Source organism: Passer montanus, unplaced genomic scaffold, assembly GCF_014805655.1.
Source record: "Passer montanus isolate IOZ18808 unplaced genomic scaffold, ASM1480565v1 scaffold10, whole genome shotgun sequence".
Classification (NCBI taxonomy): Eukaryota; Metazoa; Chordata; class Aves; order Passeriformes; family Passeridae; genus Passer; species Passer montanus.
Window position 1 is genome coordinate 4483390 of NW_024356505.1, and position 26893 is coordinate 4510282.

The 26893-nt window shown below is 37.7% G+C and overlaps 1 protein-coding gene across 2 annotated transcripts in view; it reads right to left on the minus strand.

The window, feature by feature from the left end:
• Window positions 1-26893, minus strand: part of RBMS3 (RNA binding motif single stranded interacting protein 3) — a 703420-nt gene that overhangs the window by 593836 nt on the left and 82691 nt on the right. For both annotated transcript variants that reach the window (XM_039705023.1, XM_039705030.1), the window contains exon 3: window positions 4437-4505. In XM_039705023.1, coding sequence (XP_039560957.1) covers window positions 4437-4505 — 69 coding nt within the window. The remainder of the gene's footprint in view (window positions 1-4436; window positions 4506-26893) is intronic.

Below are 26893 nucleotides of genomic sequence, written 5' to 3' on the forward strand. Positions count from 1 at the left end.
AACCAACATTTTGGCCTTAAGGCACTGATGCCAAGTTCAGCAATGGACAAAGCTCTGACTACCAGCAATAAAGCAAGGAGCTGGTTTTGCCTCTACTAGAAAGTCAGAGCAATAATTCTGTAACAAAGCAGCAGTGGAGCCAGACAGAGGAACATTATGGAATCACAGCTGAGAGCCCTCCTGTCCTGTGGCCCATTGGACATAGTTTCACTTTCTGCATTTTTTACTTCATTAGCTCATAAACTAATGCCTTGCTAATAGATATGAGGAGGAGAAAGATGCTGAAATATTCTATATTATTTTTAATGGCATTTAATACATGCCAATTACTCTGCAGGCTCATTTAGCACCTAATATTGAAGAGGCATTCGAATATTTCTAGAAAGTAATATAATCTAGGCATTTCTAAAGATAGTCTTGCTAACAACCTTTGTGCAAGAGACCTGGAATATTGCCACTAAGATGCCAGCCAACAGTGGAGACCAAATGGATTGTCAGATTTCACCAGCTCCCTAGTGTGCTCATGAGCAAGAAAAATCAGCCTATTACTATCTTCTACTTGCATACAAGGTGGATTTATTTGTGAGATCTGACTAGGTGCTACTGACTTTTTGCTTCTCATTAACAGTTAGGACATGGAAAATTAGGAAGATCGTTGTCCCATTACTCTCTCTTTTAGGACACTTTGTCTATGGATTTTTTCAATGCCTTGACCTTAAGCTGGCATCTGAAATATATGGTTTCTTCTCTTTTTTTCTAAGGAAAAAGAGGGCTTTTCTCTTAATTTTTTTTTCATTTTTACTAGCACACGGTTCTCAAGTCATTACCAGTAATGAGTGAATTGTTAATGTTAAAACTGCTTTCAGAGAGAACCACACTGCAAAGCTGAGTGCCTTGTGTTCCAGCCTGCCTGTGTGTACCTTTGATTCCTGATATCAGACAGACTCTCCCACACAAGGATTTGCCATCACTACAAGAAGCTCTGCCTTGGATGTCATCCCACTCAGCAAAAGCAGCATCATGTTAGAAATAGCTACACCATCATCCCTGATAAAGTGCCACTTCCTCATTCATTTTCATCAGTTTTAAGAGCCACTTGCACTTTAGGCAGCAGCCTTCAGAGTACCACAGAAGAACTAAGTTCAGAGCTTCTCACAAAATTCCTGCAGACTTCTTCACACATCAAGCAATGCCAGTAGCCAAGAACATAGTATAGGCAACTTTGGTTCATTAGCATATGTATCTCCTCCTTGATTCCATCCCTCAAGCCAGTTTAGTACATCTGAAGGCAGTAAGATCCCACAGCTCCATGGATGCCAGTTCAGAAGCTGAGATTTTGTTTGGCTTTCCTGCCCACCACTCAAATTCCTTAATTCAATTGATAAATTCCTTGAATCCAAAAAACCCCAACCTTTTAGACTAAAGGCTTCTAATTCTGACATTGAGAAAGAGGAATGCTTGAAGAAACCTAGCTTGAACCAGGTACTAATGCCTCTTTCCCAGGGCAGTCAGAAGGAACCTCTAAATCAAGTTTCAAAGATGCCTCCCCTGCAAGAAGACATTTTCTCAGGCTCAAGGTGCAGTGGAAAAAAAAGAAACCCAAACAACACCATTCTCTGAATAGCTTCATATAAAAAAAAGCCCTGAGCACACAAATTCCATGTGTCCATGAGAGCGATAAGCTGATAAAAACTTATGAAAAACCCTGCCCAGATAGCATATTTGAGATAGATAAACATGCTTCAGTTTTTCCAATACAAAATACAAGCATGTCTGGGTAGCACAAAGCAAAACAAGTCAGGGAAAAATGTGTTATTTTCTGTGACTCATTGACCTCACCCTTTCAAATCTCTCACCTAATGGACCTTCCAACTTCACACAGATAGAGGAAATGAAAAAAGAAAAACTTAGGGGAAAGAAGGAAGAAATCAATTTAACTTTTAACATTTCTTAGATGCATCAAAAGTCTCAGCTATGTAGTTCTATTAGGTTTGTGTGTGGATTCTTGTAAGACGCATGTGGAAAAGCCTTCACTGGGTTCACTGCATGAGACTAAAGAAAATGCAGACTATGAATTTTGAACTTTAATCTTTTTCTTTCCTGGAAAGCTATCTTAAAAAAAATATTCAAGAAAAAAGTTTAAATAAACTATATATAGATGCTGGCAAGTTTTAAGGCTGAATACAAACCTCTTATCCAATACAAATATTTTGCCACTCAGCTCATGAGAGCGCACAGCAGTATTCCAGTCTCCCAAACGGAACCTCAGCAAGCCTATACATCCTCACAGTTGGTACTGGCATTTATAATATCCATGAGGCAAGTTTATAAGCTTATTAAACCCAAAACACAGAAGACAAAAGCTGACAATAAACAAGGAAGAAAAAGAAAATATTAGAGTGGAAATGACAAAGGAAAACGAGAGTCAAACATAAGGGGTACAATATATGTGGAGGGAAATTATTATGGGCATGCTTTAATACATTAGAACAATTTTTTTTTTCCTGCAGATGTTGGATAGTCTAGACATACTTTCAAGCAACATTCCTGGTAGTTAATCCCTCAACTCTGCTAGTGGTTTGACAGGGTTGTAACACTACAAACAATCTTTATTATGCGCTTATGCTTCCCTCCCTTTTCAAAAAGGAAATCAAGTGTGTAGAGCATAAGGTGCATTTCATATGATTTGTTAGGATGATCTCCTCCTGACTTAGGAATTCATCTCCTATTAACAGACAACTGCAGACACACACAGGAAGAGAGGAACAGTGATCATATATATTAGTTCTGAACTTTTTCTTGCTCGCTGTCTTGCTCGGATGGAGCAAGCAATAACCACAATTTTTCTATGCATTCTTCACTTTAACCCTCATCAGTAAAAATTCAGTGTTGAAAAAGTGAAAGACAGAACACTTGGAAAACTTTGCAAGCAAAAGAACCATTTTTTACATGAAAAGAAGGCACAATACTCACAATACTTTGTGAAAACAGGACTATTAACTCTGGGAGGATAGTGAAAAAGGTAGCTAACAGCCCATGAAGCGCTTAGCCACATTTTTTCCCATCCTAATCTGAATACAACTTAAGTTTATGGTTTATTTTGCTTTAGTTTTTGAGGCCAAATCACAACTTAATGGAAGTTTCCTCTCTTAATTTACAAACGTCCTTCAAAAATAAAATCCAGCATGTCAGATCAAGGGTTTGTTCACCATGATAATTTAAATTTTTCATAAAGTCAAGGGGGAGTGGTGGTTTTGGGTTTTTTTTTTGTCACTGGGGTTTTGGTGCTTTGTTTTTGTGGGTTTTTTTAACATGTATGTAGAAAGAGGTACGAAAAAAAACAAAAGCAGAGGTTGGAAGAAAGGAAAGCCAATGCAAGCATTACTAAAAAGACATAATAAAAGTTTTTAAAGACAAAGTTGCTTTAGTTGAAATACATTGTGCTTTAATAACAAAAGCAAGCCATGTCCTTGTGTATAGTCAAAAAAGTCTTTCAATTTTGATACAGTAACAGAAACCCTGAATACATTCAAATTCTTATAATGAATCAACTATAATATTGTTTCCTGGCTATCACTTAAGAGTTTCTGGCTTCAGTTTCAATTAACAGGTTTTCCTGGAAGTTTTGACCATTGCAACCACTTCACAAAGAAACCCTGGGGCAGTGGTGGGGATGGTGAGGGAGGGGAAGGCTAGCACAGGAGAACAGACTTCATGTGTTGCCAAAGGGCATCAAACACCCACACTTGTAGCTTAAGTGACAAGATGCAAAGGATAGGGGGATCCAGCCATATAGCCATGACATTTTACAAAAAATCCTTTGCTAGGATTTTTCTCCTATTCTAGGAGAAAAGAAGTGCAAACAATTAACTATGTGATGGCTGTGGAATGTGGTCTGGACATTGTTTACCAACAGGTGCATCTTAGATTGGTGCAGGTTGGTTGTTTCTAATTAATGGCCAATCACAGTCAGCTGGATCAGACTCTCTGGGAGTCAGGAGCCTTTGTTATCATTCCATTCCTGTTCTTTGTAGCCTTCTGATGAATCCCTGTCACTCTATTCTTTTTAGTATAGTTTTAAATACAGCATTGTAATATAACATATATCATAATATAATAAGTCAGCCTTCTGAAACATGGAGTCAAGATTCACATCTTCTCACATGGGGCACCAACCATACAGCCACAGCAACCATCCCTGACAAACCAGAGAGGCACCACTGCATTAGAGGAGGCACAGCTGTACAAGCTTCTCCAGGAGCAGCAACTGCATCCAAGAGTTTGCCACAGGATATCCTGCAACAACCTCAGAGAGCAGCGTGACCCAGCTGGGCTAGTGCAGGTAGGTAACACTCTCGGATCCCCTCAAAAATTCATTTTAAAAGGAAGCATGTGTCAACCTGAGATTCATATCCTTTTTGACAAGGGCATATTACCTGATGGGGCTGTGAACTGGACCATCTGCTGTAGGAAGGAGCACCAGAAGTCTTGTTGGCTGTAGGTCTCTGCAAAATAAAAGAGAGAACACATCAAATATTCACCCACACGTCTGTCATACGCACAGGCAACTTCACCAATCTCAACCATGTAAATACCTACAGTAAAAAAATAAAAACAAAACCCTAAACAAGAGCCCCCAGAAGCCACAAATATGAGACAGCTGCACTAAAATCACATACATGGAAGCCTTGATGAATTTGCAACCAATGCTCTGTTCAGCCTCGAATCTCAGGACCTCAATATTCACTTCAATTTGCACTTTGTCCCCTAGACTGCATATTTAAATGCTAAACCCCAACCTAAACTGAGGCTACAAAACACTACCCATTGGGCAGACAATTTACTCAGATTAAGCAAACATGCTGTAAAGGAAGAGCAACTGACATCACCTCTCTGGACTTGTGTAAAGCCTCTGACACTGTCCCACACCAGACCCTTGTCTCTAAACTGGAGAGACACAGATTTGACAGACAGATCAACCAGCAGATAAAGAACTGGCAACAAGGCCACACTCAGTTGTGGTCAATGGCTCACTGCTCAAGTGGAGAATGCAGTGTGACACAGTGTTTCTCAACTTTGGGTTGGAAGGATTGAGAGGGTGTCAAAACAAAATACTCTTTCAGAATCACTTCACCTTACCTAAGTTTCATTTTTGAATATTTTTGGAATACATAGTTGATTATTTATATATCAACTTTCTTTTTAAGAAAAGCAGCCTTTATGATTTATCGTTACATTTCTTTCACCCATTTCTCTATTTTTTCTCCAAAGCCCTAAAAAAAGACCATACTTTCACATCCATATCATGCGTGTCACATACAGACCTTACAATCAAACTGCCTTGGATATTGCAGAAGAATCAATTACAGCATCTAATAAAACTCCATCAATTATTTTATTGCACCATATCTCTGGTTTCAAAATTATTTTATATCATCAACTTCAACACCATCTACACCCAATTTAAGCCAGAGTCTGTTATAATAGAAGAGCTTCAAATTCACTCCTTATTTATGTGAATTTTGTGCTTTAAAAAAAAAAACAAACCCAAAAAAACACCACCACCCCAACGTAACAAACCCACTGCATACCACCACCAATAATCAAGTTTCTTGCAAGCATATCACTACTATACTGTGTAAGCTCATGTATTAAAAAATGTTCATGACAACAAGGCTACTTATATCAGGAAGATCAGGTGGGTTTAAGTTTCTTTTGCATGAGATCTGAATTCAAACAGGCTTTCCAGACATAAGATACTAATTTATCAGTACATTATGTCACCAGCAGGATGCTAATAAGAGGGACAGATTCATATTTGAACCATATGGACATAAATTACTAAAAAAAATGCAATTGTGACATCCATGTGAGATTTATACCACAATGTAGTACAGTCTTTGTAAGTATGAAAATAAATAGCTTACAGCTTTTAACACCCAAGGATATAGTACATTTCTATGCCTATTATAACCACCAGGGCTTATATATCATTACATATTCTAAAGCTGGCATGTCATTCTAACTAATGAGAAACAGCCACTGCTGGAATTGTATTTGTGTGTTAGTCTATCAAAAAGCAGTTATTTTACAAATTTAATTATTAGCATTACTGTATAGTATTTATCTTCTCCTAGACACCCTTAAAAGGATAGGCATTTTTAATATACAGATACACCATGTAACAGAATAACACATTTTTGATAGAAATTTCAGAAAAGACAAAGTGCACACAATGCTGGTCTCAGCTTAGTTTTTCACAATCTCCATCTGCTTCAGAAGAATGACCAGCCAATCTCTAAAGAGCAAGTTGAATAATGAGCTAGCTGGAGGTTTTTTTCTAGAAGCACCTGGAAACCATTTTCCAGCAAGATGCCTTTCCACAAGCACCACACACCTTTCTTAATTAATATATATGTAATGTATGTCTGCCTTTAGTATCATCCAATAAAGCTGCATCTTCCTCCTGTCTAAACTCATAAATACCAGTCTTGGGTTTCATTACTCACTCCAATACCTTTGGTAGGTACATTTCCTACACAGCAATCACTCTTTTGAACTTTTCTGTCTCAGTTTCAAGGACATCCGAAAGATAAATATCCCACAGAGAAACAGTACTGCAATATTACAGAGAAACAGGCAAATCCTTTCCAGGACAAACACCCAGCAAACAAATATTTCCCAAGACAAGGGCAGAATATGATTTTTTTTTAAACTTTGCAAAAAAGAAAATACTAGCGCTTCAGAAGTACTTATTAGATGACTTCTATCTTCCAATATGCTTAAGACAGGACTTTAAAAACTACAAATAGTAGTATAAAAGACTTTTATTTTCAACTTTTGTTTTCCCTACCCTTCCAGACTTTTCTTTTTTCCTTCTCCATTCACAGACCAAGAAGCAGGCTCACTTGCATGTTCCAAGGCAATCACGCTACCAGGTTGCAGAGCAAAGGCTTGCACTGCTCACACACAGAAGCTTCTGTATTAGATTATTCAGAGTAGATTCTGAAATATCTAGAAAATACTTTCATCCAAGCTTCTGTCCTGGTTCTAAAGGGCATCAGGAAAAAAACTGAAGGCCAGGCCACAAGCTCTGCTCATCTCAATGGTTAAAATACTTAAAGTAATTAACTTAAAAAGCTATGCACAAGCAAACTCCAAACGCACACACCTCCACCTCCATTTGGCTGCAACCAGTAGAAATTAGACACCCACCTACCTGTAAGAACATGTCTCTTGATACCTGACAGCATAGATCATAAGCCAGACCATATTCTCTGCTGGATGAGTAGCTTTTGCATACAACTTGCACCTAAAGCACCTTCAGGTGTTGTATTTTCACAAACTATTTTACCAGGGAGAACACAGGCTGCATTCAGCCCTTTAAACCATATCCCTTTCTTCAGTTAAAATCACCTCCCACATCCTTTTGAGAAAGAAGGAGCACAAACACAGGATATTTAAGAATGCTCCCTCTGGCACAATTAGCACTTTAGCACAAGCCCTGGACATAAAATTCCTCCCTGGTCTTGCAGGGCTCCCTAACAGCATCACTGAAACAACCTAAACCAAACAGCTATCAACACCTCCAGAGCCTCTAGCAAGTCCCACTCTTAGCTAACTTAATTTAACTTCTATTCTGCTTCCCCAACTCATTTCTGCTCCCTAAGCTGCCTCTCAGCCATATGCAGATACAAAAGCTCCTCCCCAACTATTAAAAACTAATTAAGACTGACTGCCCTAATTACCTGCTGTCCAAGCTGTTCCTTATGTCCTGGCCCCTTCCCTCATTCCCTCCACCTGTGAACAGAGGTCAAACTCACTGAGCTGCAGATGACCACCTGTTGTTTTAAAAGACCACAAACTTTCACTGAAAATTTTAGAAAGGTTTAAACTCACAGCAGATTGTACTTCCAAAGGCAGTCAGACTGGAAAGTGGATGTGTGAGCTTTGTAACTGAGGTGGAAGTTGTGGAAAAAATGGAGGGGGAAGCTGGTGGTCTGCACACTGCTGCCCAGGCAGCAGTCAGTGTGAGAGGAGAAAATCTGATGTAAATTCAGGTGCAATGCTTCAAGCACATAACCAAACCTGAGCCTGACTGTGAGGAATGCTGATGAAACATCAGACTGCCTCCAAATCCTAGTGAGACCAAGGAAAAAAAGTACTTCTCATAGCAGTAAAGTGGCACAGATAAAAGAAGAGCAAATGATGCAGTATATGTGCAAAGATGCTTTTTTTTATATGCAGCTCACAGGAAAACTGTTTTCTCAGAAGATTCCTACTACTGAACACTGTAAATAACATAGCAAGAAGCCAGGAAAAAAAAACTTTTAGAAGAATACATGGAAATCAATGCAATGGAGTATGGCTCAACAGGAGTGTTCAGGGAAATACTAAAATAATGTTACTATTTCATTCTTGGGATAAGGCTACCAGTGACTGCATGCAATACAAGCCAAGAACATATACAGTCCCTAAATAATTCCCCAGTCAGTCAAGAAGAGCTCCAAGATAAGGCCACACTTCAAATTTATGAAAAAAACACAGAGCCCAGAATTACAAGTGTCATTGCTCTGACAATGTTTCTAAAAGCAAAAAAAGGAGTATATATTCTGATAACAAAGGCAACATTTATAACTTGTTCTACACCCAAATAAACTTATAAAATCTTGTGATGAGCATGGCAATTCATCCCATTAGTCTGGGAGAGTATCCTGAGATGGGATGATTTACTGTCTGGAAGTACCTGTCTCTTTCCATCCACTCAGTGGAGAGAAAGGCAAAGCAGGCAGTTTAATTGAGATATCTAACTGGGGATGGCTAATGTTAGGTGAAATTAAATCTACCCACAGTCCCTGCTCTCCTTGCTACCAAGGGACCTAAGCAATTTGTCCTCTTCTGTGTTTCAAAGGGTTATTATGGTAGCAAATTTGTTATGCAGTCGGGGTACTTGAGAACTCCCACAAACTGTGTTAATCTTCAAAATGCAGCTTATTGGTAAAGACATGAAATACTGTCTTGACTTGCAGGACTTAGAATTTTTTGGCTAGGCAAGAAGGGGAGAAAAGAATTTTCTTTATAAATAGAGAAAGTAAAATATTAAAATAAATTGAACATATACGAAACATTTAGTCATATCTTCAAAGCAAGTCTACTTAGACTTACACCTGTAGAACTCCGAGAATACAATTATAGTTACATGAAACACCTGATATCCCACTAATTCCTGGGCTCTTTGGCTTTCTGGCCTAAAACCTTAATGGCATTCAGCTGGTCTCTAGTTCATCAGGTTTACAAAAGATGCTGCTTCTTTAAAGACTATGGAGTCCAGTTGTTTATGTATAGGAGGATATGAAATTGAGGATATATTATGCATTGTCCAATATCTAGAATTCTTTTTTTTCCCTAGTATTGGCTATGGAATTTTCCTGACTTTCTCTTAAATGAAAAAAAAAAAAAAATCATTTCCCCAACGAAGTAATAGAGACAGCTGACAACTCTGTAAGATGTTAAGGCATTGAAGCTCTTTCTCTGAAGTTTGCTTTCTTTTTTCTTTTTTTTTTTTTTTTTTTTTTTGTGGAGTTTATGTTATGTTATGTTAAAAAGAAACAATATTCAGGGGATGCTTCTTGTGAGACACAGGCCTTTGGGTTAACTTTTTTGTTTTTTTCACAGCAGGAATTTATGAAGAAAACACGAGTGAAAAATAAAGTTTTAACTTCTCATACTATAAAGGGCTATAATATCCTTTATGACTGTCCAGGAACGAATAATGAGCAAAGTCCTTTTGACATTAATCACAGCAGATGGAGCAGTGGGAGCTGGTTTTTGAAGTATTGAGTTTTATGTCTTTTTACTTATTGAGCTTATCCCATAATAATGCAGCACAGAAAACGACAAGTTATTAATTTCTATGTGCAAGGTAAGTAGAAATGGTGACAATTTATCTGATACTATCTGATCAAAAATGGTGCTTAGAGGAATTACAGAGTCTGAAATTTGAACCAGTAATATCTCATGAAACAACACAGACTTCATGCCTACATATCAATCCATACCTGCCTCTGGTCTGGCTCCAGACACCCTTAAGCCATGCTGATTCTCTGTGTGAGGTAAGACCTCACACACTTGATAATACTAAATCCTTTACAGCCTCTTCCCCACAAACATCATCTCAAGGGATCAGAGAAGCCAGCTCAGTGGAAAGGGTATGTCTGTGCTTCCAATCTGGTATCACACCTGGCTCCACGGGGAGACAAACCCCAGTAAAGCCTGCTCATTACAAATGTGCTGCTCACCCGTGAAGCCATTTTCACTTCTGTGCAATAAATACACACAATTCCTTGCTCCCTTCGAAACCTCATGCCATTTTTCAATAATACCAATACTATGCTGGAAATTCATAGCCAGTGCTCTGGACATAAGCCTAAACAAATTCCAAGTACTTTAAATATCCATGGCTTCTTCAAAACCCTACAAGTTAAAAATCCTCCAGAACTTTCTGGAAAACTGCCTGCTTCCTAGTGATGCTAGCTCTACAAAATTGCAGAGTGATGGATTTTATTTAATTTTTATTTTGTTAGAAAAATGGAGGATGGAAAAGGTTATATAATCAGATTAATAACAAGAATGGAATATAATTTCATTACAGCCGTGCAGCAGTTTTTACCCCTCAACAGCGAGCCTTGCTGATCATGGGGTTAGGACACGATGTGAAACGCAGCACGGTGATGTTGACAGCAGTGGAAGGATGGTAGGTGACGTGACAATATGGTCTTCTCCTTCATGCAAAGGGTGCATGATGCATCCTTCAGCTTGCTTGGCAGCTGAGAGAACAGCATATGTCAGAGTGACATCATTGTTTTGCAGTGATGAGGTGACGCAGGGGAATCACCAAGTATGTTGCTCCATAAAAGTGTAAAGTCAGGAAAACATTAAGAAATCAGCCGATCTGGATAGAATGGCAGGATATAACATGTAACAGAGTTGCAAGAGGTAAAGTTTGTAAGTAATGAGATACATTTATAAGTCGTGTATGAAAAAAGTGCGTAGTGGGAAAACAATCTTTCCTTAACGCTGTTACACAATGTCATTAGGGATTACTTCCTCTAGCTTACAGAAATCAATGTTATGACAGGAAGAGACAGAGCAGGAGAGATATTGACTGAGCTGTCAACCATAGGAGTACGTCTCTCTGAACCTGTGGGTTTGGGCTTTGATGAAGCAAATGCATTCAATAGATGCTTTTATAAGAACTCAGGCACTCACTCCAAATACTCGCATTTCATATCCACTGTCTGGTCACAACCATCATCATAGCGACTCATAATTTTTGAGGTGAAATTGCCAAAAGTAGTATATGTCTATCACTCACTCCCATCCATGGATTCTTGACACCTAACAATTTGACAAGGGCTCTGAACCATGGTGCAGGGGCTATCATGACACTGTGATTCCCTCTCTTTTTCCTCTTTGTCCACTCCTGCTAACTTATTAAATAAGACATTAAAGAAGGAAAAGAGGAAACCTTCTAGACAAAGCCAGAGATAAAAATATCATGTCTTCATAAACTGTCTTTACACTCACCAACCAGGAGGTCTGTGCTAAAAAAAATCCAGACCTTCCCTAAATGGCTTCCCATATGCTATTGGATTGTTAAAAGTAATAATTAATGTATTTTAAGTTTCAATGTATTTCAATGGTAATGAAGTCCAAAGGCCTTTTATATCTCACAAATCAAATAAGAACTGATATTAGAAATTGTGTATTAGAAATCCATCTCAAACCACATCTACCTTAGCAGAACTGACTGGTCAAGCTCAAGCCAACAATACTGTAACCACTAATTCCTTCTCCTTTCCAGTTTGTATCGATCAAACGTAGCACAGCATCCTTGAAATCACAAACAAGCTGAAACAACTGTTACTGTTGGTGAGAAGCAATAACATATTTCTTAGGAATTTTATATGGTGAAAGAAATTATCTGTGGAGATGCTATAGACACCATGATTTGCTGTGCAGTCAGCACTTTTTTCCAAAGCCAGAGAGTTTGAAGATAAGCTGCAAAGAGATTGAGGAACAACCTTCAAGTCTTCCAGATGGAGTTGACATAAAGTTGGCATTCTTACCCCATAAAATGTACCAATAAGAAATTGTAAGAAAGTCACAGTACATAGAAACACGCAATTAGATAAAGAGGAGAAATCAGATGAAAAACTAAAAAAGAAAAATATGGAGACATTCAATTGTTTGAGGTCAAGAACTCCCCCAAACACTACAGAGATGGTAGGGGAGCACAACACAGCCATATGAGAGAAAATTTAGTCATAAAGTGGCTTTCTAAAGCAGCTGCTTTTGTGGAACTAAGTGTAGTATTATGTTAAGCAATGTTCTATTATCAGCAATCAATAACTTAAACAAGGAGCCAGGGAATGCCACAGTCCTGGCTATCACCAGAATACCCACTCCTGCTGAAAGAATGCGTTATCAGAAGAACTTGGAACATTTGACATCTTTTATTCATTTAAACTCTCACCATTTTCCTGAGTAAATGAAATGCTGGGGCACAAGGAGATGTAGGGGAAGTGGTCACAGCAGCACCAGCCTGACAGAGTTAAGAAGTGTTTGGACAATCTCTCAGGCACATGGTGGGACTCTTGGGGGTGGTTCTGTGCAGAGCCAGGATTTGGACTTGATGATCCTGATGGATCCCTTCCAAGTCAGGATATCCTATAGTTCTATGATTCTATGACACAGACAGTCTTGGCTATGGCAGAGAGCAAAATGGGATCAGTTTTGTGGGACCAAAAGACAAAGCTTTCTTCAGAAGCTTGCACAGGCCTGCAAAAATGGAATTAACAGATCTGTGTTGATTTGAGATAAAGGAATAACACCAAGAACGTAAAATAAATTGATTGTAATGAGAGCTGTTCTCTTTGAGCAGCTAATCTGAGGAAGATTATCTGTTCCATTTTAATAGCAGATGAGAAATATGAAAAGTGACCCAGAATCTTTGAGCAATATTGGATCTGAGGTATTAAACTATAACAAAGTGACCACACTGAAAACTGGTACTGAGTAGGAAACCATCAGACATGCACTATAGAGTATCAAAAAACATTAGAAGAACAAATGCAAATATAAAGACAATGGATGCCCTTATAAAGGCATGGGGGAACCTTTCCTTTTTTATTAATGTTCACCAAAGAAAATAAGAATTCAGATTTATGCTTGCATTGAAGTTTATAATAAAGCCAGAACAGAGAATAGCCTTGATAAGACAATGCAAAAGACAACAGTGCAGAAATTAAAGTAAAATATGGCATACAGAATGTAATAACCAGAATATTTTACATGTGTTTCAGTACTGGGAGGCAAGGGTATGAATCATGAAGGTTCAGTAAAATACAAAAATAAAAATCTTTATTTGCAAACAATGCAATCATAGAAAGGTGGAGGAGGTACTATAATGATCTCTTTTAATGGTGAGAGATAAAAGTGAACAACAAATGGTTGTTTTCTAGATAAAAGAGTCATTCCCAGAAGAATCAAATTTTTTAAGTATTCAAAAAGCAATTAGACATTCAGGAAAAATGCTGGCAATTTCTGCTAAATTATTAAGATTTGGATGCAATAAACTTAGTCAAAATTTTTACAACCTAATTTTGATAATATTTCCTAAGAGCAGGAAGAGAAAGTCACATTTCCAATTTCAAAGCCAGGATGTATTGGAAATAGGAGGAGTTGTTATTATGTTTCTTCCCATTTCAACCTCAAAAATCCAGCTTTCATACCTTTTACAGACACATATTCTTTAAACACAGGAAACAGTGAGTGATGGCAGACATTGGTGTCTGGCAAAGACTTCCCTCCCAAGATTAGTCACAAAAACCAAAAACAAGCAATCACTTTTAGTTAGGTGTTGTCTCCAGGAAAATGCTGATATAAAGACAATTGAAGTGCAATTTCTTAGAGGATTCAGGAATAATCTAGTATGTCTTTGGCCTAAGGAGAGTATCTGCTATCTTAGAACATCACAGCATGAGTATGAGACTGTTTATTAAGTAGGAAATTGAATGTTTCTCAAGTAGAAATACAATGAAATTTCTGCTCTGCTTCATAGCAATCCAGTGCTAAAATGAGAAGATGAAGAAGCCCCACACTTTTCAGATCAGTCCAGTCACTGGTTGGAAGGACTGAAGCAATCTGGCTTGACTTCTGAATAAGTGACTGGTGCAGGAAAGACAAGGTCAGAAAATATGGTGGGTTTGGACCAATGAACATCAATGATATACAAGGATTGTAAAACCAGGTAAAAAGCCTTGTAAGGATAAGATTTTGATCAAGCTTTCTGTCAGGCAATGAGCTTGCAATGAGCTTGGCAGCCTAAACAGCTGGTGGCTTTAAATAATTTTAGAAGTTTGTGGGAGGAATAAATTCAATTATTTGCTGCTTTGAACCTAATGACAGAAGGAAAAATTACTTTGTACAAAAGACCCTAAAAAAGTCATCAAATTAAAAAAAGAGATCTCTTAACTAGATTGGCACAGGTATTGCCTAATCATCAGCTGTGAAAAGCTGAAAAATGGAAGGGGTGACATTGTCCTGCAGTCGGACTGTAGTCAGTACAAGCACAAGATAACTGGCATGGGTGACAGCTGCTGTGACTGGGACGTGGCACGAGGTTTGCTAGCTGCCAACCACCACAGCAAACTTACTGAGCTCCTGGGTACATGAAGTGGTCTCATTTTGTTGTAGGCGTTTCTAGAGAGAACTACTTAGCTGATTGTTCTGCACAGGATTCACACCAGTACTCTTACATGGTTTTTATAGGGATTGTATGAAAAATGGCTTTTATAGGGATTGTAGTCATCCAGGTGATACTCTTTTGCAAACAGGATGCTTGTTGAAGTAAATGCTGTGAAATCCTACACCTATTTTCTCCACCTACCTTCTTCTTCTACCAGCAGCAGCTGTCAGGTTGTTCCAAACCCCAGTGCTCACTCCCTGTGTTCAGTGGCATTCCTTCTCCCCCAGGCCTATCGTGCAATCTAAACCCCAGCACCACAGAAGGTGAGAGAGGATTTCAAATCTGGCTGCCACTGCAAGAGGAGAGATGCAACATAGTGGATAGAGCAGCAGTAACTGCAAAAATTTATCATTCCAGCTTCTTCAAATGCTCCTCCCTGCTCCGTGATCGAGGCACACCAGAGCAATAAATTCTTCTAAGAGCCCTTAAATCTATCACACTAATTGCTAAATGCAGAGTAGCCATTCATCTTTCCTGCTAACATGGCAATGCATGAATTTGCTGTAAGATTTTTTTTTCCTAATGTTTCCTTATGAATAAACTATAAAATAAAAGAAAATGTAACATCACTGTCTACTTTGAGGCTAATGCTTTTTTTGAAGCCTGGAGAGGAGTTCAGCATGAAAATCATGAAAGATTAGGAGAACTGTCAGCACAAAGGGACAGATATTTTCCTGCTCTATTCACATGCAGTCTTAGCATTTGAAAATGCATGTGAATAACATTTATTTTTAGACTTCAGAAAAAATAAGCAACACCCATATTTCCAGAAATTTCCTAATAACATTCTCTTTAAATTTCTTTCCAGAAACATCACAGAAAGTCTTCCTTCATTTAGGATTGTGAGTAAGTGAAATTGGACTGTATTTTACCAGAGGGGTCAAATATTTAAAATAGTAATATCCATTACAGTTGGTTGATAAATATACATGGAGAGAAACTTCAATGAAAACACAGGCAATAATAAGAGGCAAACTTCAGATTGCAAGCTTGTCCTTTGTCAATTTGTTCAGTGTACAGTAACCTTGTCAAATTAAGAAAATTCCAAGTGTATTAGGAAAGGCTGCCCTCTTCAGACAAACTTAATAAAAGGTACACAGAAGTTCTGAGTGTCTTGAAGTTAAAATAAGAATGTGGTGAAATTAACTGTGCAGCACAATATTAGCATATTAACTTTCTTCTGCTTAGTAACAATTTGCTATCACATAAAAAAAGCATTTTTTGTCATTAGCTACACATTAATGTGTGCTTTTTTTGACTCACAACAAACCCATTTATACAGTTTCTGTAAGACTGCTATAACTTCAAGTCATATGCTGAAATATAGACACATAATTAATTAAGAAATCTACTGAGTCTGAATTTTCCCTATGTCATGTTTTGTGCTGTCATATGGAAAAATAACATATTTTACCGCAGTGAATTTCTGTCACAAGGGAATTATCATTGAACATGATAAAACTGCCTTTTTCCTCTAACAAAACTTGGGGTTTAGATAGTTTTTGATCTCCCTAATGATCTAAACTAGTGACTGGAAAAAAGTCTTTGTCATCATGATTGGTGTTTTATACTTGATGGCTATTTTTAATTTCATTCATGAACAACCAGAAAACAGCTTACTTAGACAGAAAGTATTTTTTTCTTTTCCTTGCTATTTGACATCTGAGTGTCTTCACAGGTGAAATTGTGGATTTTTATCTTGCATCACACCAGGTGGCAAAACACAAGACTACCAGTTATTTTCCTGGTAAATATCATAGAGTTTTCATAAGGAAGACCACCTGTATGAAGTAACAGTTTTTGGGTTGATGACTGTAAATAAAAGCTTCCAATTTACTGGGGAGGTGAGGTGGACAAAAATATTTTTTATTGGTGTTTTACTTTGAAAACTGAAAGCTGTATCATAGAATCTTCTGAGGAGATCTAGAAATAGTTATTATGCTCCACAACACCAAACCTAATACTTATCTATCCACATTTTTCAAGACATTTACCAGGACCTGTACTATACAAAACAGCCCTTAACTCTCAATCTAGCCCCCTAAAGTTCTCCAGAACAGAGAGCAGAGACAATTCTACTAAAAGATGGCCCTAAGACAGAAAGATATGAAGGATTTAGCTGCCAGTTTGATACAGGTCTCTCCATTCATTAGAAAAGGTCTTTTTTCTAGCTTTTCAGCAAAGCTTCCAATGTCACAATGTCTCAGGAGAACACATCTAAATGCCCATTAAGTTTGTGACTGCAGGATTGCTCTTTTCCTTGCAAAACACCCTTGTTGTTTTTTTTGTTTGTTTTTTTTTTTTAATCTTGTCTCAAAGCATGATAAGTCCAAATCATCCTATGTTCTGATCAAAAATTTGAATAATGTTTCCTTCCTCCTTCACCACATCATAAAGGCTTTCTGGACAACAGGTAATTTCATACATCATGTCCTTTTCCACAGTCAGCCTCTTCAGTCTCTGACACAGGCAGTATTTCTAAGTTCACTTTAAAAAACACCCCATGCTCTTAACTTTAACCATGTGAAGAAGTCTCTCTGAAGACTTGTGGGGCTTTTTATCCCCTTTGTTAAATAGGATTTGGTTTAAGATGTACTTTAAGTTAAGAATTAGTTAAACGCTTTGTTGAACTGAGGCCTGAAATGGGACTTTAATTTCCTTAACAACTCTCAGTATACCATTACTAGAATAAATGCAGAAAAATCAGACTTTCTGAAAAAATGTGTCTCGAGGGTGCTAGTACAAGCAAATTACAGAGCAGTTAAATAATGCCAAACTATAAATCTCATATCTACCAACACTTATCCATCTGTCTTACCAGTATGCTAAGGAGTAGGTCTTTTTTAAAGACTGAGATGTTAGAGCTGGAAATGAATACTTGCCTTTTAGTCCCCTCCTATGCTATGGTATTCAGTTTCATGTATAATTGATGGGCTGAAATTTTAAGACAGACTGAGTAAATAAATTATGAGTATTCAAAATATCACCCTTTTGCCAGTAAACCCCTGTTATTCTTCACACTGACTCAGCCACCTCTCATGCTGCTATCTTTATTTATAGCAATAGTATTTTCTGGGATTTTGTAGTATACACTTATTAAAATGATTTCAATGGAAATTATTTCAATGTCAAACATAACCATTATTTTTTAATAATCAAAACACAGTACAGCTTTACTTGGGTATTTTTCCTTCATTCAATTGAGACACAGAGTAAAAGAAAGGCATATTAGTTGAATACCAGCATTTTTTATGTTATTGCTAGTTCTTGCACAATAGAATTCCTAAGAACTGTGCTGTAATTCTTTCCTGCAGTGAAACACAGGGGTGTCCACATTGGCATTCTTGAATTTTCTTAGGCCGTTAAATCATAAGGCTGCCTGTACTATGCAGAGAGATTGGGTTATGAATTTTCTGAAGTGACAGATCCCGTTATATAAGCCACTGGTGAGTCTGGGAATGCCATTCAAAATTTTCAGCTTTGGAATTAATTTTATTCTACTTTTTCCCATGAGAAAAATGAAAATGTTCACAATTTTACTGGTAAGGAGTGCAGTTTCCATGACAAAATCACATCCCTGGGAAAACCCCAAGTATTCCTTCCAGCTGTGGGTATACAGAGGTACAATTCTGACCTGGCAGCTGTGCACCTGATGTGATTTATTGGAAAACTCAAACAAGGATCCTAAAATTAAAAGGCTGCTGGACAAGATAGCTGCAGCATATTTCTTGTAAAAGGCAAGGCTAATGTACTTGAAAAAAAAATCTAAGAAATCATTTTTGCAGAATGCATTATAAGCCTCCTTTATATAAAAATACTGGTCTTTTCTCACATGCAAGTCTTTCAATTGCTCTCAGGTCCAGGCTAGTAAGAGGGCTAGTCAGGTAAGCCCACTGTCCTTCAGTATTACAGAGGTGGCATCAAAAGTGAACTGTAATGTAACTGCCTGATACCACTTACAAAAGTTAATATACAATTACACAATTTAGTTCATTCAGTGACAAACTGTAATCACAGCTTACCAAGTCCTTCCAGGACTCGTAAATAACTGGAGTAGTAAGAACTCTTCTACACCCAGCAACTTTCAGTAAAAGGAATTTGAACAGGTAAATGAACACATGCAAGTTTATTGACAGAGAAAGAATGCAAGAAATGAACATTTGCAGTGAGATAGACATTTATTTTGAAAAATTAGAGGAAGCCAGTGTAAGTTCAGAGACAAGGCAAAGATTATTGATTTTCCTTAAATAAAAACAAGAAAGAAACCTAACTCTGTCCCAAATAACAGCTGATAAATTCACTCAATTTGGCCTGTGCCCCTTGTACCTTGGAGCTGGAATTTTCAAATTTCACTGGTAGATGAATGTGAAATACCCCTTCATTCCTTTGAAGAAGCCAATCTGAAGCTGCAATGAGCCTGCAAATAGTGATTAGCATTTAAAGTGGCACCCTGAATAATAAAATGTCTTTGAGCTGGATTGTAATTTTCTGGAAGTAAAAGATACTCTTTACATTTACCTCACAGGAGACTAATTTTGGTCTTGTCCCACTAAATGAGAGGTCACAAGGTATCAGCTCCAATGAATCTCTCCTAGGCTCTTCAGGTAATATTTAATTCTTGACATTTCATTTGCAAGTTTTCTGGAGGCTGTAGTTTGCGGCTCCCTGCCCTGTTCCCTTCCAGCCTGAAGAGCAGTACATGTTGTGAGCCAGGCTGCAGGAGGCTGCAGTGCCACCTTCCTGCCCCAAAGAGCTGCACCTCTTCCCAGGCAAGCCTGAAGAACCAGCCCTGAAGGCTGACTTTCTCCCAACACTCAAAAAACCTGCTCCCCACATCTGGACCCTGATAGAGGTATGGGGCTGTGAGGGTTTTTGTGGTGTCATCTGCACCTCCCCTAGCTGCTGAGACGAAGTTCATGGCAACCACTTACAGTGTTCAGCTTAGTCTTCAGCCAATTATTTAATCAGTAAATGTTGTACCAGGCTAGTTAAAAGCACACAGGAAGGATTTATCATGACATCAAACTGAAGCTTAGCAAAACCAAAATAGCAAATGAAGAACCCCACAGCTAGGTAAAAATACCTGAATCCGCAAGTGGGGAAGCATTCAAACAGCAGTAAACTCTCATTCCTATCTGCTTCTGTGGAAGTAGTGTTAAGCAGAAATGCCTAATGGAAACAAACCTAACCTGGGCAGGCTCTTTCAGGAGAGCAAATAGACAGAGAAGTCTCTTGATGCCCATGTAAACGTCATTACCTCTCTTTCTACCTTCTGCAGCAGCCCACACAAGGACTGGTCAAACAGTTCACAGAAAAGGGCAAGCGCAGGCTTAGGAGTTGTACGTTCCCCAGAGAAGACCTCCTCTGCTCTGCTTTTTAAAAAGCATAGTCTCCTGCTTTTCTACAGTAATCTTGAAATCTGTTCCATTTTCCATGCTTGACTATAGAAATTCTCTCTGGATTCCCCGAAAGAAAAATATTAAGCAGAACACCCAAAGTTTTTTTAAAATACTGTAGCACTTGAGTCTCTGCCTGCCACTCAGTGAAACACAGCAATTTAAAATTACTGAAGCTCTTAAATTAAGTGCTTAAATTTGAAGGTGATTACCACTCTGAACATGTGAATTGTACATCTATCTGAACTATCAAAGCTCTTCAATTTACTCCAAGCAAGTCATTTTTGGAAGTGATAAGGGAGTCTGTGATTGCCCATACTATACTGATTTACAGCTTCTGCTCAGTTTTCTATTCCTTTTTAAAAGTATTTGAGCAATTCTGCTAGCTTATAGAAAGACTGTGCTGAACACATTTGAGCAGCTTGGGGGAATGTGTGTGACTTTTGTTTGCTTGTAAGTAACCATTTTGGACCAGTATTTTCCTTTGGAGTCATGTCAAAGCAATTGGTTTTACCTAACTGATCACCAGTTGTGTGGAGATAAAAATTGAACACCCATACCCATTTTCAGAGTCTTCAATTCACTTAACAGACAATGTACAATTTTCTGAGTGCATTGAAAGTGTCATTGCTTTATAGCTACAAATTGAAACCTATAATGCTCATCTCCAGGAAACAATTATTAATATCTTTTCTTACAATACAATATATTTATTCTTGCAATTTTGGCACACAGTGCCTTTTGAAAATATTTTCTTAAATGAACTAGTAACAGCTAGTTACCGTCCCTAATATATTATTCAATGATGAAACACTTCCATTCCATACACAAACCTCTTACAGCTGTGAGGACTGTAGGAACACAAGAGATTCTAAAACTCCTGCATGAATCTTTCCTGTATCATCCAAAGTAGCTTCAGGCCAGAACGATGCCTTGACAGATTTTTTTTTTTTTTGTTAATTTGGACAGCTTTCTACATATTCCCAGAATTGTTAAATATTGCACTATTTCCCACACTGCATAAAGCTCAATTAGAAACATTCCTTCTGTGGGCCTTTTTCTTGTGCTCCTCCAACTGCCCCATGGCAGAGCTGTCACGGCTGATGCTCTGCTTTGATTCACAACTCTCAGCAAATATTTCAATATTTCTTGCTGAATAGCATTAATGATAAAGCATAATTATCTGAAAACTCTGATGAATTCTAGTATTTGTTATAAATTAACTCCATTTAATGCCTCGTATTTTTAAGGCACTCTACCTATCAGAAGTAACTTCTGAGCTGAAGACTTGTCAGTTAGCCTTCCACTTGTAGACCTTTGAAAATCAATTTTCTTTCAAGTGAAGGCACATTTTGGCTATTTGACAGCAGATCCTTTTATACATTTGTACTGACCCATAATCTATTGCAAAGGATGTGCATTAGCATTTGTACGCTTTGCCTCCTAAAATAACATGTGAGCTTGGACCTGGGGGGTTCTTGATGCAATATCTGTTGGTTACTCACACCTGATGGATAACCAGCTCATATTTATGATGCTAATATGTCTGGAATGTGTGCGGGGATTTGGGGGCTTTTTTTGCCATTTCAAGGACTTTTGCAACCAGCAAAATCTGATTCCAGTGTATGGTTTCTGAGTCATATGGTGCTTGTGCTGTTTCCACCTACTTTTTCTTTTAATGGCCAGTCAAATGCCAGAGGTGAGATAATGCAACGATGCTTGACATTTATCTATTATCAAATCATTCACTCAAGATTACATTGATCTAGCTGCGCACGCTGCACCTCAATATTTTTACAGGTACACTGTGACACATCAAGATGTTTCAGAGTTATTTGTAAAGAAATCTGTCACATGATTTCAGAAAAAGTATGAAGGTTTTTTTGAAGCACACACTGTGACACATCAAGATGTTTCAGAGCACAGAAATCTGTCACATGATTTCAGAAAAAGTATGAAGGTTTTTTTGAAGCAGTTTGGTGTTCTCTCGAATGACTAAACCTTGTGTAAAAAATTACTTGACAGTTAATTTTCCATGTCAAAGTCCAGGCTGCAGCACTGCCATTTCTTTCATTTTGGTTTATATATCAATGTGGAAGAGTTTGCCTGTCAACAGAAGTGTAACAGTCATAGTTGCTTACTTTGTTAATTGTTATCACTTTTTACATCTTTATTCCTTGCTATTTTGGCTATAATGATGCATTCCCCATTATTCTGTGGGATGTTTTCCTATTTCCCTGCTTTGCAGAAGAGTTCTATAATTTATCAGCCATCTTCTTCTCACAAGCATTTCCCTAGTGATATGAGCTTCATCTGAAGTTTTCTCAAGTTTCTGACTGTTTATCATATCTTTCCACTGTACATGTAAAACAAGTGCAGTAACAGTATTTTCTGAACAGTCAAAGTCTTAAAGCATTAATAGTTGAGCTGGTAGAATTCTTTACTGCAGCTTAACCAACTGTTTGACCTTCTTGATTAAATTATCCATGTTGTTCCCTTCATTTCTATTCACATTGCTTTGTACTACACTGTCCTTAAAACTTTTTGTTGTCCCTTTTTTTTAAAGGTATTTCTGAGCAGTTAATAGTTTTCTTGTCTTGTTTCTTTAGTGTCTCTCAGTTATGCAGACTTCAGAGACACTTTTCTGAAAATCAGCAACAGCTGTTGCAGCATCTAGGATATGGTCATTCAAAAAACACAATGGCACATCAGGGCTGACTTGTGCAGGGCCTGAGCCTCGACACACGTGGACTCCTTTACTTGGTACAACCTGAAATGTGGGGTTTGAGTCTTGAATAGCCTTTTCCTTATGCTTTTTAAGATTGTAAAAAAAAAAAAAAACCCAAAAAAACAAAAACAACCAAACCCCAAAAAAACAAAACAAAACAAAACAAAAACAAACAAAAAATTTGGAAAATAATTCCAAGGCAATTTTGGCCCCATTGTTTGCATTATAAGCTGGGATCAAGCCTTTCTAGACTACCACTGGCAGAGCTTCCTTTAACCACTTTTTTAAAAACCTCTAATGAGGAGCCCTGAATGAGTGTCCCAGCGCCACAATTGCTCAATGTTCCTTCCCATCATTCATATATGTTTTGGAAGATGAAGTTTCCCCTCAGGCCTCTTTTTGCTAAATTAGACAAGTCAGTTCCTTTACCTGATTTCCATAAGCAGGTTTCCTAATCCTCTTTTCCTGTTACTCTCCTCTGGGGTCTATCCAGTCTGTCTACTCTTAAGCCCATCTACCAAAAACCATATTTCAACTGCAGCTACACCAGTTTCAGGAGGAGCAGTGCACATTTCCTGCCACTGAGAAAAAAAAGTTTAAACATCCCACAGCCTCATTCTCATGTTTTTGCATCATCATAATAAAAGGGTGTGCTTTTTTTAATGAATTTGTTCTTACCAAACAAAAAACTTCTAGCATCAATTCATCTACACCAGCTGACATCTTCAAGAGTTGACCCAAATTTCCTTTAAGTAGAAGTTAAAACAATCAAAGCATTCCTTGGTGATTCTATTTGGATCACTCCTATAACTTGTAGACAGCCAGATTTAACAACGATTTCCACCCACTCTGAACTCTAACACTGGGCACTGATTATTATTTTTTCCTCATGCTGATCTAAAACACAGGGATGGTGTTTGCTCATTGCATTTCTCAATATATTTTGACTGCCTCAACTTTTGTTATTGCCATTATTGCAGGGATCCTGGCCTAGCAATGTTGTCAGTCGGAGCACGCTGATGAGTAACTCCACAGTCATAACTGGCTCTTAGCCTATGAGTGATGATGCTGTTTCTGCATTAATGTTATGCTCACTGAATAGTAACTATCTTGCACCCTTGGATATATTACAGATTTCCTCATTTTTAAAATGCTTTTTGTCAGCAGTGATGTTTGCACGCTACAAGGATTTAGGGCTTGCATTTGTCCATTTCTTTCATTGCTGCTATCAACTTTCATTATTGCAACTATAGCTCTAAATGTTCTAGAAATTCTCATACATACTTACCTCCAGTAAAGCCTGTTGTAGAGACCTGGCTTTCCCAACAACTCATGGAAAGACTTGCAAAAATTGCTGAGTGCATTACCTTGCTTTTGTGACTACCTTAGTGTGCCTTTGATGCTTGACTTTATTTTGCTAATGAGTACAAGTTATAGAACTATCAATCATCTGCCAGTCTAGCAAAACAGTGAAATTCATTTCATCTGGCCTCTTTGACCTGTTAGACTTAAGTGGCCCTACCAGGAGTTAAAACTCCAACCAGCAGAGATGATAGGATTATTGAAACACAGGCTCTTTCATTACCACAAGGGGTAGCCCTCAAAGACAGAAATCTCAGTGGTGGCACTTGCAAAGATTAACATTCCTGCCAGAAACCACTGCCCAGCATATCAAAACACTTCTACCTAAAGTAAATGCCTGAATGCAAACTTAGGCTATGAAACTGAAGTAGCCCAGTTTGGGAAGGTGCTGAGTACTCACAGCTTTCAGCAATTTTATGGAATTAAATGAAAACAGTACGTGAAATAATAGACCTAAGAGAGACAAACACAGTGGCACATGGCTATAGTCTTTTCAAAACAGAAAGAGATCTTTGTGTGAACTTAAATAAAAGTTCTTAAAAGGTAAAGTGACAAATTTCTTCTTTTTATATAGTTTAATTGATGGTCTTAAGCCAAGAACAGATTTAAAATTAATCAAAGTTCCCTAAATAATTGTGACTTCATGGTCGCATGAATAATGGACTGAATAATAGGTTAATCAATTGACTGAGTCTTTCACTGAACAGAATATCAAATGAAAATATTCACCTATTATTTGTATTCACTTGTATTTAGATGTAAGCACATACAGATTTGACTTCCTGCCATACTGAAAAATGATGGAGTATTGCAGCATGAAGCTTTCAGAGAGAATTTGTCATCCACACAACTGAACTGCAGGCAAGGGTGACTGTAACACTGCCTCACAGAACTCACAGCCCAGCACATGCTGTGTTTGATGTGCCAAGCAAAAGGTACTGACACTTGTCCAGCCCATCCATCAACAGCAGTTCTTTGGGAAACTCCCTCTCTGTTCTCTGCAGAAGATGCAGCGCCCTGCAAGCAGGACTGAATCTGGATAATACAGCCATCTACCCAGGATAAACAGGGCACACACTGTCTGACACCAGCTTGCAGATTTGGGATGCAGAAGAGACAACAAATGCAGTAAACAACCTCTGCCAAACAGAGGAGACTTTACCCCTAAAAAACTGATACCACTGCCTCCCAGATAACTAAATACAATTGTGTTTTGAGTGCCCTTTTTGTGAAAGATTCAAGCCAGCTTATATTATACAAGAACATAGGAGTTGTCCACAAAAGGAACAAAATGTGAAGGAAGACATGGAGATAGTCATATTATAAATGAATCCATGAGTCTGCATTAAAATAAATAAATGTTTTAAATGCAGGGCATCTTTGAGTCAGGTGCTAAGCTAAGAGGTTGGCAGGCCAACGTTTTCTTTTACTCCTTTTGCTAGTTCTAGGTTATATTGTCAAGTGTCAAGTCACTTTTCAGAGCAGTACTGCATATGTTTTTTTACCTAAGTAAAGCAATACAGGTCTTCTGAAATAAATGTGCATATTTATTTGACAGCACCCTGCATTATAGTAACCAAATTAAAACATATTTAATATCTCCTGTGCTGGCTTTCTATTATTTATCAAATGTTCCCATTTTTATATACATTTAAATAATTACATTTATATAAGTATAAATATATTTATATTATAGTATATATTATATATTATAGAATATATATTATATTTATATAACTATAAATATATTTATATTCATATAATTTTTAGATTTATATAAATATAAATACATAAGTGTACACATATATGTATATAAATATACATACATATATATTTAACTAAATATGAGCATCTTTGAAAATTCATTATTGTTTGTCAGAACCCTCCAACAAGGGCTTTATTGTTCAAAGCTGCTGTAAAGAGAGCTGCACCAAAGGGAGCCATTTGAACTGCACAACAATGAACTTTATTGATCCTACATAAATCATAAGCACAGTTACATTTTTCTGAGTGCCTTCTATGGGCACATTTTCCTAATGACAGTGTATGTCTGCCTATGTATTAATGTTAAAGGCAACACCACTGTGCATCACAGCAGTCAGCCAGCACATGGTCCAAAATTTCCAGTTTTGGAGAGGGATCTCTGCAACCTTTCTGCATTCTCACTGCCATTATATAAGTTTATTTGGAGGCAACCCTGGACCCACACAAAAATACAAGACTGCAAAGATTTTCTGGCTTTTTATTTACACTTGATTAAATTGTTCCAGTTTCGGCTTTGACAACTATACCTGTATGCTGATCCATTCACTCACATTAAGAAAAATAAAAGCGTCACGTGCATGGAAATGAAATAACTGCGCCCCCAAGTAAGTGTTCTCACAAATAATCTGGCAGGTTACTCAGTAAGTTAAGTAAGTTCCCATATTTGGACAAATTCTTTGTGTGCCCAGACTGTGAAGCACAGAAAGGAGAGCTCTTGCAGACTGGTACCATAAACACAGCCAATGTCAACAGGTTTTATTTTACAGCAAACTTTAAAGAGAAGATTTTCAAAGAAACATAAGAAAGTTATGAGCAGCCAGGGATCAAACACGT